Source organism: Rhea pennata, chromosome 7, assembly GCF_028389875.1.
Source record: "Rhea pennata isolate bPtePen1 chromosome 7, bPtePen1.pri, whole genome shotgun sequence".
Lineage (NCBI taxonomy): Eukaryota > Metazoa > Chordata > Aves > Rheiformes > Rheidae > Rhea > Rhea pennata.
In genome coordinates, this window is record NC_084669.1 from 27,456,150 (window position 1) to 27,470,002 (window position 13,853).

At 43.7% G+C, this 13,853-nt stretch overlaps 1 protein-coding gene across 11 annotated transcripts in view; it reads left to right on the plus strand.

Moving 5' to 3' along the window:
• Nucleotides 1–13,842, plus strand: part of ZMIZ1 (zinc finger MIZ-type containing 1) — a 342,305-nt gene extending 328,463 nt beyond the window's left edge. For 10 of the 11 annotated variants that reach the window (XM_062579764.1, XM_062579766.1, XM_062579765.1 and 7 more), the window contains 4 exons: nucleotides 48–295; nucleotides 3,326–3,489; nucleotides 9,302–9,550; nucleotides 13,427–13,842. In XM_062579764.1, coding sequence (XP_062435748.1) covers nucleotides 48–295; nucleotides 3,326–3,489; nucleotides 9,302–9,550; nucleotides 13,427–13,534 — 769 coding nt within the window. In that variant the 3' untranslated portion in view covers nucleotides 13,535–13,842. The remainder of the gene's footprint in view (nucleotides 1–47; nucleotides 296–3,325; nucleotides 3,490–9,301; nucleotides 9,551–13,426) is intronic. The other variant, XM_062579770.1, reaches the window with a different exon arrangement.
• Nucleotides 13,843–13,853: the final 11 nt, after the last annotated feature.

Consider the following 13,853-nt stretch of genomic DNA (forward strand, 5'->3'; position numbering starts at 1 on the left):
CAAAAAGAGAACAATTAATGCTTTAAAATTGTCATGTTATTTTACAGCTCGGAGTTTGAAGAAGTTACCATTGATCCAACTTGCAGTTGGAGGCCAGTTCCTATAAAGTCAGACATTCACATCAAAGATGACCCCGATGGCATTCCCTCTAAAAGATTTAAAACCATGAGTCCAAGCCAGATGATCATGCCAAATGTGATGGAGATGATTGCAGCTTTGGGTCCTGGCCCTTCACCCTACCCATCCCTCCCACCTCCTCCAGGAGGCAACAACTCCACTGACTATGGTAACCAAGGTTAGTTTTACAGTTTTGAGTGCCTAGGTAGTTATTCTAGAAACCATTGGTTCAGTCAGCCATGAGATTCAGGTACATCAATGCCCTTCTCCTAGTGATTTACGTGGAAAGCAAAATGTATACAGCTGCAGTTCTGAAATTCTGCATCAGTCCTTTCACTTAAGATTCATCTGTTTAGAGGAAAATGTCTTTGAATAAGTAAATAGGTGATTGTCATATTTATTGCTATGCAGCCCCCAAATCAATAGACATTTTATGTTACCTTATATATTTGTGGCCTGCCACAGTATACATCTTTCCTCATTTTTTTCTGTCCATTTTCCTTCTGTTCCCCTCTGATTCAAGTGAAGGCTCCTGGTACTGCAGTGGTTATGAAGTAGAGAACCTGACCTTTTAGTCCTCTTAACGGCTTGGGCAAGTAAGCTTCGCCAGTGGCTAGGTGATGACATTAGGAGTTATTGTAGGCCACTCTGAATGTGGATGACTTTTTAAGAGCCCTTCTCTGCTTTGCTAACACCTTTGCATTGGAAAATGACCTTTGAGTTCTTCTGCCACATGTTCCCAGTTTGGGAAACATTGAACTAAATACAGGCAGTGGAAATATCTTTTCCAATGGCTGATATATTGTGAGTAACTAAATTACAGTGACAATTCTAAGGAGATGAAACCAGAGACTGTTCCTTTTGCAAGTAATCTGATATGACTCAGTTCAGCTCTGAGAAAAGACCAACTGTTCACACCATCAGAATCCCCAAATTGATTACAAGGTGATATATGTGCTTTTTGCAGGCGTTTGAAGAAAAATATAGATTGCATGCAAAATATGGTTAATTTACTCCAATGACTGCAAAACTGATGACAGATGATAAAACTTTTTAGGTTTTCAAACAGATGAATGATTACTATAACAAAGCCAAGAGCACTGAATCACAAATTTTTCACTCGTTTAGTAGGAGTGAAGTGCAGTCAGAACATGAGAATAGAGCTGTCTATTCTTTATGATCTTTACCATACCTTTTACTTAGAAGTGGACACAGTAGTCATGTAAATTGGAGGTTAGGGGTTGTTCAGCAATTACTGCCTAGACTGTTATTTCCCAGCCTCCCCTGTAGGTCCTGTAGCAGAGGCAGTCATTGCTCCCTGGACTCCCGACTCATCGATGCTGAAACTCACACTCCTCCTCCTGCTACAGGCATATCCCCACAGGGCACCAGATTATCCTAAATGTCTTTACAGGTCTGTCTCTCCCTGGGCATACCGCTTGCATCTTCGTTCTCCACCGAGATGTGCAGTGAAACTTAGAATTATGTAATGTCCTCTGATTAGAAGCACTCTAGAACAAAATACTACTATTATTACTACTGCCTTGACATGTGTGGTGTATGTTTGTTTATTTGAGTGTAACAGTAAGCATACAGAAATATAATTTGTAAATAAAACAAATACTTAGTAATAGAAGACTTTACTGTAGCTGCCTGCTATTAAATCTTTCCAGGACCAGTTACGTTCTGCGAGACTTATCCATTTGCAGATTAACAAAGTGAGAATTAGAAAGGCTCTACCGTATTTACATGATAGATCAAAGTCCTGACTTCTTTGAGAAATACTGTTGCATGGCTAATGACTCCTATTCCTCTGAGATTAAACTTCTACTTAAGATGAGCTGTGCTGAAAAGTAAGTGATGCAGATACTTCAGTTTGACAAAGTCCCTTCTTGACTTGAACATTTAAAGCTGTTCTACTTCGGCTGACAAACTGCGGGCTCTCCGTGCAAGCTCCAAAGCTATTCTATTATTTCAGAGCTCAATATCATCCATTTGGGGGCTTATATGAAGACTCAGTGCCTTCATTTCAATTTTCACTGTTTGTACCAAATAAACCACCAGAGTTGTCCTCTCGGTTGGAAGTGTTGACAGAGGGACCCGAACAGAAAAGAATATGGAGAGACATTCCCTGTACTCTGATAAATTGCTTGCTTTAGAATTAAGGTGACGGTCACTGGGCTGAGGTGATAAGGAACATAAAACATACTGATCGTGTTCATACAATGCTTGTCCTGCAGATAAGTAGAGGTCTCCAGACTTGTTACCAAGTAGTAAATGTTTGAGGGTTTAATCCTGACTATTTATTCCAAATTGGCGTAGAATTTTCGTGCTTTGGTCTCAGGCTGAAGTTAAACCGGTTTCATAAGCTCACTGACTTTCTTTTAGGAATTTGCCTGTCCGCATTCTGAAAGACTGGGTACAGGCAGTGAGTTTGTAACACTGAAAATCAGAAGAATAGATGTGTTCCCTATAGGGACTGTCATTGTTCTGCTTCCAGACATCCGAGTGAATTTTATTAAGTTTTGTGAGAACAAGGAGAATTATATCACAGACCTCAATTAGGCATGGAGACCTCCTCTGCATTATCTAAATGGAAGCTGCATGTTTACATTGAAGAGGAGGAGGTAAAACAGATGCTGTGGTATGAACTGGTACTGTGGCAACTTCCTGATCTGCCAATTAGTTTCATCAAGAACTGAAGCAATTCAATGAAGCTACTGAGTGTATGGAAGTGCTGAGTGTATATAAAAGGAATTCAGGTGCCCTACGTATGATTTTGGACTTGGGCAGTCAGTCGTACTTGCACTGAGATACCTCCAGATGCAAATATTCCGTAGAATTTAATATCCCTTTGACTTCTCATCTTGCTTAAGTTAATTTTGGTGACTCAGTAGTTTTTCAAAATGACAGCAGTTTTCAAGCAGTTACATAATGTGCGTGGATGACTATGATGGACTCCTTATAGTCTTGACAGTACCCAGAATTTGAAAGCCGAGTGCCAGTTTTTCCTCCCTGTTCCTCCAGTTCGCTCCAGCAGTGGAGTGCCACGTCGTCGTGTTCAGCGCTCGGGCTACCCTCGCGCGCTGCACTGGTCTAATGCTGTGCAGGGAGGGTGTCGTACTGCACAGTTTTTGAAAGATACTCTGCGAGATCAATGTCAGGAAATGAAGGGTTTCTTTCACAGCAGTGTCTGTTTCTCTTCTAGGCAACAGTTACCAAGGTCATGGCAATTTTGATTTTCCGCATGGGAATCCTGGTGGAACGTCTATGAATGACTTCATGCATGGGCCACAGCTGTCACATCCCCCAGACATGCCCAGCAGCATGGCAGCTCTTGACAAACCTCTCAGTCACCCCATGCAGGAATCTGTAAGTAACGGTGCTAAGGATGTCGATTTTTCTTTGCGGGGATAGAGAGCACTTGCCCGACTGGAGGACCTTGCTTGTGAATTGCTCTTATCTTCTGTGGATTCCTAACTTTGGCAGTACTTGAAATGCAGTAGTCCTGAGAAGTAGAGTCAGAAGTGCCATTTTCAGTTTGTGGCATTTTGGAGCGTGTGGAGAAGCATTTCTGATCGTTTTGAATTGTCATTTGAGCTTGTTTAGCTGAAAGACAACGTGGCTCTTTGGCTCTTGTGTTAATCATGCTTTGCTCTAACACCTAAAAAAAAATAGACATAATTCTCTAGACCAACCAGGTCTGCGAACATCCTTCCTCAACAGAGAGCTTGTTATAGCAAGACACTAACTGACTTCAAAGCAGGGACGGTGTCTTGCCTGGCTTTGTCCCTTAGGGCAACATTTGCATCAAAACATTTTGAGGGAGAATTCTCCCCAGGCAGAATCACAGGTACCTTTAAGGTGTTGGTAACGGGGCAAACTGCAGCTTTCTAGGAGAGATGCTGCCACTGCTCTGAGAGTAGGCGACTGAAAAATGGAGACTCCTCAGATCCTAAGTGGAGAGGCAGAATTGTGCATTGGAAAGGCAGCTTGCTCAGAGCACTGAGTTTTATATACAGAGCTTTATATCGAGAAAATACAGTCCTGCAGCAACTAAGGCAATAGGAAAGCTACCAGCAGCATTTAGGTCTTAGGCTTGGCTAGTCATCTGTTTTAACTTTGTGTGTGGTGTGTGCATGGGTGTATATATATCCTTTTATATTCATTTAAGTTACAGGGAAGGGCTCTATACTGTGCTGTTATTGCATGGGAAGAATGTTTACCTTGACAAGTCAGTTGTGCCATGTCTTTAGTGAGTACTAGAAAGTACAATTTCAGAATGTAATGAGGAAATGTGGAAGCAGATGCTTAGTACAAGCCTGCTCTGTCAATGTCTCTTCTAGCTGGCAGTGGGTTTTCCAAGAAGGATGGTGAGAAATAGGAGGGGAGCAGAGAGGGAGTTCTTAGAATAGCTTGGAGAGATCCCAAGTAACAGAAGACTGTCTGCAAAGGAAGCATCCAGAAATCTTAATGACTTTACCATGTGACAGGCTAATAAACAACAGTACAAGCGTGCTGTATGCTTAGTTTTACTTTGGCAAATTCCACGCACCCTACCATAACGAGCAGTCGGAATTATCTGCATCAGAACCGACTGTGTAGTGTTGGAGTATCGTACTGAGGGGAGCTGCTACCAACCTGCATCATCCATGCAAAGCTGCTTTCCTTTGAATCAAAGCCACAGGGAATTCTTCTTTGCCTCCCGTTACAAAATACTCTTAAAAGAGGTCCTAAGGCAGGATTACCAACTGACTTCATCAGCATTAACTACTCCACCTTTGCTAGTGTAGTTACCCCAGTGAAATTTCTGAAGTGGTTGAAAATGAAAGTAAAGAACTTGCGGCTTTCTGTAAATTATACCGCTTACAGATAATAACAAGGGCAAAAGTTTCCCAAGGCTCTGCGTGTTGCAGAACTGTAAGGGGATTGTGGAACAAATGTTAGTAGATTTTTGGTTCTCTGGGACAATCTGTGGTAGGTCTGATACTTGCTTATGATAGCTGGCAATTGAAGTAAACCCTTGTCTCAATTTTTCACCTTCCTCTACCATGATATGCAAGGCATGCTCTTTAGAAAAGGCAAGTGTCACTAAAGCAGCCTCCACCTAGTTTATGTCAATGGTTAATTTTCTCTAATAAGGATCAGTTTCCAGGCCTATTACCACAAAGGAATTGGATTGACCTTGTGAATGTGGCCAGAAAGTCTTTAGGGTGTGTTTGAAGGACTTTTAGTGCCTTAATATAGCTATTTTAGTACTATAAAGTCTCTGCTTTCCCCTTTCCTTTTTATCATCTTCCTTTCTTCTCCCTCAAAAAATTAGCTGCCTGTAGCAGACACTCAGGAAATGCAGCTTTAAAATTACTGCTTTTTGAGAAAAGCATGACTTTAACACATTTCTTAAATTGCATAACTGAATGTCTTCAGACAGGCATCTTTATATTAAAGTAACTATAAATCACACTGCCTAATTGAACTGTAATTTTAAGAGATTGGCTGTGCTCTGTCTAGTTTTCTGTCTCTATGCATTTAAGGCGTATTTTGTTTTCATCTACTGTTCACTTTGACCATTTCATGTTTATAGGGTCAGTCAAGAACAGACATTTGATCTGTTTAGACCAGTGGCCTGTCTCTAGCTGAACCTGACTGGTGTTGAATGCTGCTGAGGAAATTGCTAATTTTCCCATTATGAAGATTTATGTGGTGGCCTTCACATAAAAGTAGACAGAGAAAGTTGATCACCCCAGCCATGCTCTGTAGGTCACTCCAAGAGATGCAGGTCCGTTTGTCAGATGTAGCTAGTCTGATCCTGGTAACAGGGACTGGGCTGTTGGAACTGTCTTCTGTCAGCACTGGTGCTCCACTCCTGTAGGAAGAAGAAAAATTCAAGATTTGACATGTGGCTAGAAGAGAGGTAATACCACCTTCCCCAGCGTAAAGTGTTCTGAGAACTGCAGATAGCTGCTGCAATCGCATCATTTTTATTTTCAGGAATTGCAAACAGGTTTCAAGCAAAGATGAATTCACGGGTATTCCTAGCGTATCACTAAAGAGAGTGTAAGAGGTGGTACATGATTGAGCGTTGAATGGTCAGGCCATAGTTTTGTATACATGTTAAGCTGGTATGAGCTGGTACTGCTGTAAAAAGATGTCATCACCCTTGTTTTTATTTTCACTTTTCCTCTCTCCTACACCAACACAAGTGTTATTGCAGCCATGAAGTGATCTGGATAAGGGTACTGATGTGGTTGAAAACTAATCCAGCAAACAAAACAAATGTTTAGCTTTGATCCATATCGGTTCCCCAGTTCAGTTTACTACACATCTGCAAGAGCGCGCCTGGTGACAAGGGCACGGATGGGAGCGAGTGGCTGAGAACGGCGGCAGGGCAGGACGGCCTCTCTCGTGGTCCTGCCAGCCAGCACAGCGGGCAGAGCCGGTAAAACCGTAACCTCAGTAGTGAAGTGAGGTATAAACAATTGACTTAACCTGCTGATCTTTTTTCCACTATCAACTTTCTCCTGAGATCAAAGGAATATTGTCTTCAGCTGGCAAGTCCCCTTGCTCTACGCAAGTCACTCCTAGGCTTATAAAGAGTTGTGCTGGTTTGTGCTAATAAACTGGAAATATAGGTGCTTCTGCTATAAACTTTTCTTTTACAGATTGTAAATGTTTTAAGAGTGCCAAAGTTTACGCTCTTAAAAAAAGAATCTCTGGAATTACTGTGCTGTATAAACAAGGGCAACTTTATTAGACTTTGCATATGTAATGTGGGTTAGTGTTTTTAAAATAAAATGATGGGATTTGCAGACATGAGCTGAAGATGCCCAGATTGTATGTTTCTGCACCACTGTGAACTTACCATAAGTTAGCTGAACGCAAATAGAAAAAATGTTAAACTCCTGAGCATTTTGCTTTCTCACAGGTGGACTAGTGGAGTACATGGTCTTGGATGAATAGGTATTAAGAAAGATGGATTTAGAACCTACAGTGACTGTTTAAGACTGATATCCCTCAGTATTATAACAAATAATATCCAGCGGTTATCCCAGGGCCCAAGATACTGCCGGACTGACAAAATATATGTATCGATATTTAAATATGGGGGGTTTATATGTTTGTATTTATACATATATATACTATACATATATAAAATTTCTAACCTGTTTATCTGTTCTGAAGCATGTCTGAGAACTTATGACTGCCTCTTGGTTTAAATAATCATGTTTTATAAACATACAGCATGACTTGTGCTTTGTATATTTGGAGAGAAATTGAGACTTTCTGAGATAATCCTAGCTTTTTGGAAACTCTTTTCCTGATTTATCAACACTGTCTTAAATTGCTTGTTACTTTTTATTATTGTTAAGCCTTCTTAATTTCCCCACTTTGTTGCACATGTCCTCGATGAATGGAGAAGGAAACAGCACAGGAAAACAGTTTGGACAGACATAAACTAATTGTCCACTTTGACCTGTACATTTGCAAAGTTTCTAGGTTGTAGATTCATTTACATTAAAGTGTGGTTTATGGGCAGATTTTGTACAAGTTTTCCCCTAAAGTAACAGCAGTGATGTTATATAATACCTTTTAAGTAGTAAAACTGTGACCGTGATGGAGAGAATAGTGCATCAGTACCTTTAACAGTTCTTTTAAACTCTCACATGGGAAAGAGGCCTGAGTACACTGTTAAAGACAGAATCCTGCTCATTTTCACCAACCTTCATTCTAGCAAACTATTTCAAAGGACCTCCATAAAATTGAGAATGAGTGTCCCAATGTATCAATATTCAGTCTTCAGAAGTGTGCAGAGGTGATTTTTTTAAATGCCTGTTTCTGTGATTTTTTTTTTTTTTTTTACTTTTTGGAAACATTTTAATAAAGCTTTGTAATAACCTCCCTTTTACTTGCCACAATGGAAGGTTAAGATTAAAATAACCTTGCAATTTGCTGTGATATGAAAGGGTGAATGCTGACATAGCATTTTGCTGGTTTCTGTTGGCTTGGCTGGATGAATTTCATGCTGTTGTTGTATGTATCTGTTCTTTTATTTCAGCTCCACTTTGTGGCAATGTGTAGCATTCCTCAAAAAATGTTTACATTTTTTGCTTCTCCATATACCCAATTAACATGAGACAACTGATTCTAAAACGTTCATATACTTCTTTCTCATGGCACCAAAGTCAAGTTCCAAAGAACACACCAGCACTAGAGGTGACATGTAGCAGAAGGAAGAATTCGGCTTGTGCGTTTCTGTTGCTTCTCTGTAATGTGAGAAAGATTTTCCCCCTCCTCCTTCCGTAATGGGCTTTGGGAGATGCATTTGGTTTGGTGGTTTATTCCCCACAGAAAACATAAAAACCACCAAGTCTAACCTCATGTGGTTTGCTAGAGAACCTGGCCTGTCCCGGGTGGGAATGTGCAGTAGGAGTGCGCTCTCTGCGCGGTCTTTGCCCACTTCAAGCCAACGCGTTTTGCTTTGCCGGCAGGTGCGCAGTCGCCTCTGGCAGCTCTGCTGGTGGGTGAGGAACTCCCTAACGGGGGCACCTGATCATTTTCTGTCATCTGAACCAGTGGATATCGGCTAGGAAAATCTTCTGCCCTCGCAAGAGATGTTACATTCTCCCCCCACCAACCGAGGGGAAAAAAAAGGGGGGGGGTTGCTGGATGTTTGCAATGATCTGGAACGAGAACAGGCTGCAGCATCAGGAAAGCTGCTCGATAAGGAATCCGGGCAGAAATCACACCTTTGCTCGGTTAATCGGTTCCCCGGCGCAGGGATCGTTATTCTGCAAATTCTCCAGTCGTTCATGGAGTTTTTCAGGGGAAAAGACAGCTGCCTTGCTAACGTCCAGCAGCACCGTAAGCCTCCTTCCCCGTTTGGGGTTTGTTATCCTGCATCTTTAAGTGCCGTTTCCCACATCACAGGGAAGCAACCGCCAGCACAAACCCAGCGCGTTTATCTCCCCCTTGCAAATAACCTTCCAAGAGCCGGAGCGTTTCCTCCGGCGTTGGGATATGGAGTTTTCGTTTCCGATTGCGCTTTGTATTTTTTTTCCGTTTGGTTTCCTTTTTCGATTTGTTTGATCCGTTTCTTTTTTAACATGCCGTTACAGCGTCAGGCACCTCGAGCACTGTACCTTGTGGCCTCACTTTCTTTTCCTGCTTTTTTCCTCCTCCGCAGATCCCTCATCCTGGCAGCACTGATCAGTCCCATAGTTCCATGCAGCAAGGTTTGCACGTCCCTCACCCCAGCAGCCAGTCAGGGCAGCCATTACATCACAGCGGGCCTCCTGCACAGCAGCCCCGGCCGCCGCCCCCGGCCGCTTCTAGCAACCATCCACACAGTGACCTGACCTTTAATCCCTCCTCAGCCTTAGAGGGTCAGGCTGGTGGACAGGGAGCGCCTGACATGCCGGAGCCCTCGCTGGATGTAAGTCTGCGTCATACCGTCATCTGCCTGCCGTAGCGTGCGCTTCCCACCGCGGCGGGAGGGCGGGGAGCGGGGCCGGGAGCCGCTCGCTCAGCACACGCCATCGCCCCACGCTTTGGTACGTAGACGCCGGCGCTGCGGCCGAGGTGGCCGGGCGCTCCTGGCTTGCTGTGAAACCTCGCCGCTCGAGCAGCGGCACGACGCGCGCGCTGTCCGACGCGGAGGCAGGCGCCGCTCAGGACAGCGGTCCAGGCGTCGGAGCTGGCGGGATTCGCTGCCTGGACAGGAGGAGGAACGCGCTGCCCGGGGGCCGGCCGCCAGCGCCGCTGCCCCGTCCTGCCCGGCCCTGGCGGGGCTGCGTGCGCGGCGCACGCACACGCTGCACGCCCAGCAGCAGAAGCCCGCGCTCCCAAGACGCAGGGCCGATCCCAGCAGGAAAATTAGCGACGACAAAGTCTTCTAGCTCCTTAGTATTTACGGCAGCTCGTGACTAAACGAAGGTAAACTATTTGCCTAGTTTAAGGCCAAAAGTTGCCTTCTGCCTCTTAGTGCCCCTTCAGTAGTGTCAGAAACGGACTGGCTTGAGGAATCCTTCTGGTTAAACAAGTGCATCGCTGGGTTTAAATTTCTTAGCGCTAGGGTTGGATTTCTGTTTGAGTCCTGTGTTACCGTATTCGTATCTGCTGTCTGTTCCAAAGTCTGTTGCACGATGTAATTTTCTTACGGAAGTGCTCACCTTTGTGCCTCAGATTTATAGCTGTATTTACTGTCGTGGTACACCTAAATGTTCCCTGTCACGAAGTAGCACTGTGCCCTTAGGTAGGCTCCCAGAGGGAAGGGAAAGGAGGAAGGAGACAGACAGATGCTCCAACTCCTGTGATACGTTCTAGGTGGAGTCACTTCTGAATGAACCAAGCTGCTGTTTCACACAGCAGCGTCACTTGGAAACCCTTTGGGAACGATAGGTCATGTGGCAGTTAGAGGTCCGAACCCCTAAGGAACCTGTGTGAATAATATTAACAGGTCAAATAAAAATGTCATTTTCTCTTCACATAAATAATTAAATAACAAGTATGCTGTTACAGGTCAACGCTCATTCCTTAGTGAAAAGCAAAGTAGAAAAACCTGTACGTTTTATCATAGCACAGTGGTTATCACTGATAGAGCTACACAGGATTCTTAATAGGAGACTGAAATTATCTTAGCCGAGTGAGAAGGTCAGTGCTGTAGAAAGTGGGGAGTGGAGTTCTTTGAAATATATGTGAGCTCAACCATGAGCGGATGAGTTATTTTAATGGGTTTAACCTTTAATGGCTGTGTGGGGAAATAGGCTGAACAAAATACTGTGCAGCATAATCTGTGAACTGAACACAAGCTATGGAAGGTACCACGAGCATCCACCAGCCGTGGTCTGCTCCCTGCTGAGCACCGCCGTGCTCATTCCTTACACCTCAGTGCAACACACTCAGAGGTTCAACCTGGCTAAAAAAGGTGTACCTCATACGAGCAACCTGTTCTTGTGTTTGCACAGCGGAGATACGAGACTCAAATGACCACGTAGGCTATTAAGGTATTAAAGTGCTTGGTTTAGCAACATCAGGTGTATTTTCCCAAGTCTGCCCCCGAGCCCTAGTACCTTCCTGCAGCCACCACCTCTCCCCACACAGCCCCCTTGTTCTCCTCTGTGTCTCTTCCTTCTGCTCCCGCACCACGACCTCAGCCCCATCGAAATGCACGCCTTTGCGAGCGCTGTTTCCTCAGGCAGCTGAAGAAGGCTGAAGGCAGGATGAGCCCTCTGGCCCTTCCGATCCACGGGGAGGCCGGATGCGGCAGGCATTCCTGCTCCTGCAGCCACCGAGAAAGCTGCGGAGCCCGTGCTGCCCCTTGGTGCGCAGGCTGGCCGGGCAGGTGGCTCTGGAGACTGTGTGTGGTACACCTCAGTGTATCCAGGGGTCCGGAAACGCTCCAGCATCCAGAAATTCCCTGCTAATTTTCAGAAGCACTGCCCTCGGCCCTCTCCTTCCCCCTGCTCTTCTCCCCCTCTCCACTCTAGTATTGTGGCAAAATATCCACTGGCTAGTGAAAATTAGATATAACTTCATTGGGGGTTTTAGAAACATTTTATCTTGAATTTTTGCCATTGCTGCTTCATATTAATTGCACCCTCAAAAAACTTAGAGGATTTCATCTTGAGGGATACTGAGTATGTTGTTTAAAACTTTTTACCTTTCTAAAAAAGATCCCCTGCATACAAGAATGAATCTCAGAGATACTGCGTTATTTTTTAAGAATTAATTGAATTGTAAAATCTGTATGACAAATTGAGCCATTTTTACTTTCTACATGTTGTTCATTGGGGCCACAGTTTTCTTATGGGGTTCTGTACTAGGTAGTCATAAAAGGTTATGATAGCAGATGGAACAGCTGTGTTTAAATGCCCCGTATTGTTGGTCTAGTACTATGACAGTGGCATTTTTGCCTTTCATGTATGTAATTGAATAAAAGGTAGAGGTGTTTTGAGAAAAAAAGTCCTCTGTGAGATTCAGTTTACATAAACTTGACATCACATTTTTTAAAAATATGCTTAAGAAGTAATAAACTTCTTTTTACATTTCATGTTCAGCTTATTTAAAAATGTGTGCATGTAACATTAAAAGGTGAGGCTGCATTTGCACAGGAGTAATAGAAGGCTATAAATATAATACTAGCATGCTATGTGTGATGCAGTCAAGCTTCTAGTTTTATAGTATTTGAAACTGTAGAACAACTTGAAGTGAATGTAAAGGGAGCTTATTACAAACTCTTCCCTGCCCTTTTTTAAATATGACACTTTTGCTTTTTATCAGGACATGGTGAGATGCAGAATAAACTGAGAAACGTGGGCTGTTACAACACCCAGTAGTTACAATTTGCCTTGTTATCTGTCAGATCAAAAAGAGTCTGAGCAATGTTTGGAAATAACACTCTCTGTTTGAAACACCGTGTTAGTAAAAACATGAATAAGAAGCCTATTCCTTTTGATACTTGCAAACACGGTGGGAGATGAGCTAGTGCATCACCTGTTCAGGGGTGTTATACCCTGACCCTTTAAAATGTCTTAAATTGCATGTAATGCTGTAGTCAAATGAGCACTTGCAAGCACTGTAAGCCATCACTGTCACAGAAGGAGAAGGGACTCACCCCCGCTTTGTCACTCCTTCCCGGACTCCTCCGCACTGTTTTCTTCTCGTTTCCCTCTCTTGTTTCACTGGGCTGCTCTGAACCCTAGCTGACCTCCCTGATCCAGTGCTCTGCCCCAAAGCTTAGGCGGGGGCCGGAGGGGCTGGAGAGGGACGCTGGGTGTCTGGGGTGGGGGGGGGGGTGAGGAGAGGGCAGGGCTGCCTCTTGCCAGAGCGACGGGGGCTTGAGGTGGTCGTCACACCGCCTGCGAGCTGCGAGTCAGGTACGCCGGTCGTCTTTGATCTTCTGTAAAGCTCAAATGCATCTTACTCAGACTGCATGTGTGAAGTTTTTATGCAGTGTTTTATATGAAACTAACGTATGTAACTAGCATATATCGAGAAGTCTGTGTCAGCAGCACTAGCCAGGAGATATACTTTGTTTATTGACGAACTAACTTTGCAATGGAGGTGGTAGATTAAGAAATCCTACCTGAAATGATAGTGTAACTCAGGTTTAAAAAGGAGTTACACAGGCTTTCCCAACCAAGTGAATACTGTATCATTTTAGGGTGTTAGGTTTGTGTCACAGTCTTCTGATTTATTCAGATACGTACATATGAAAGCAAGTTTCCAGGAATGTGCAGTATTTAATCCCCTTTTTTCAACATTACGTTTCTGTTATCTGTAATTTTCCTTTTATCTTTATATTTTATAGCTGCTTCCAGAACTCACAAATCCAGATGAGCTGCTTTCATACCTGGATCCTCCTGATTTGCCAAGCAATAGCAATGATGACCTTCTGTCTCTCTTTGAGAACAACTGAAACCATATGTATTCCCCCATCCCTTTCACTTGTTCACACGTGTGTGGCTGCACAGCGAGGAATCTTAACACTCCTTTTCCACAAAAGAAGAAAAAAAAAAACTCACAACTTGATCCGATGGTGCACTCCCTGCTTTCTTCATCTCAGAACTGCTTTTGTCAGCTTCACAGACTATGAAAGTGACGGGAGAAAAAAATACACAAAAAAAAAATGCAGTAATCTCAGCGTCTGCCCTGCTACGTGTCACCATGAAGCATAGACAATTGTGCAGCTATTGGAAACCCCATTTGTTGTTCATCCTATAGAGAGAGAGTTCTGT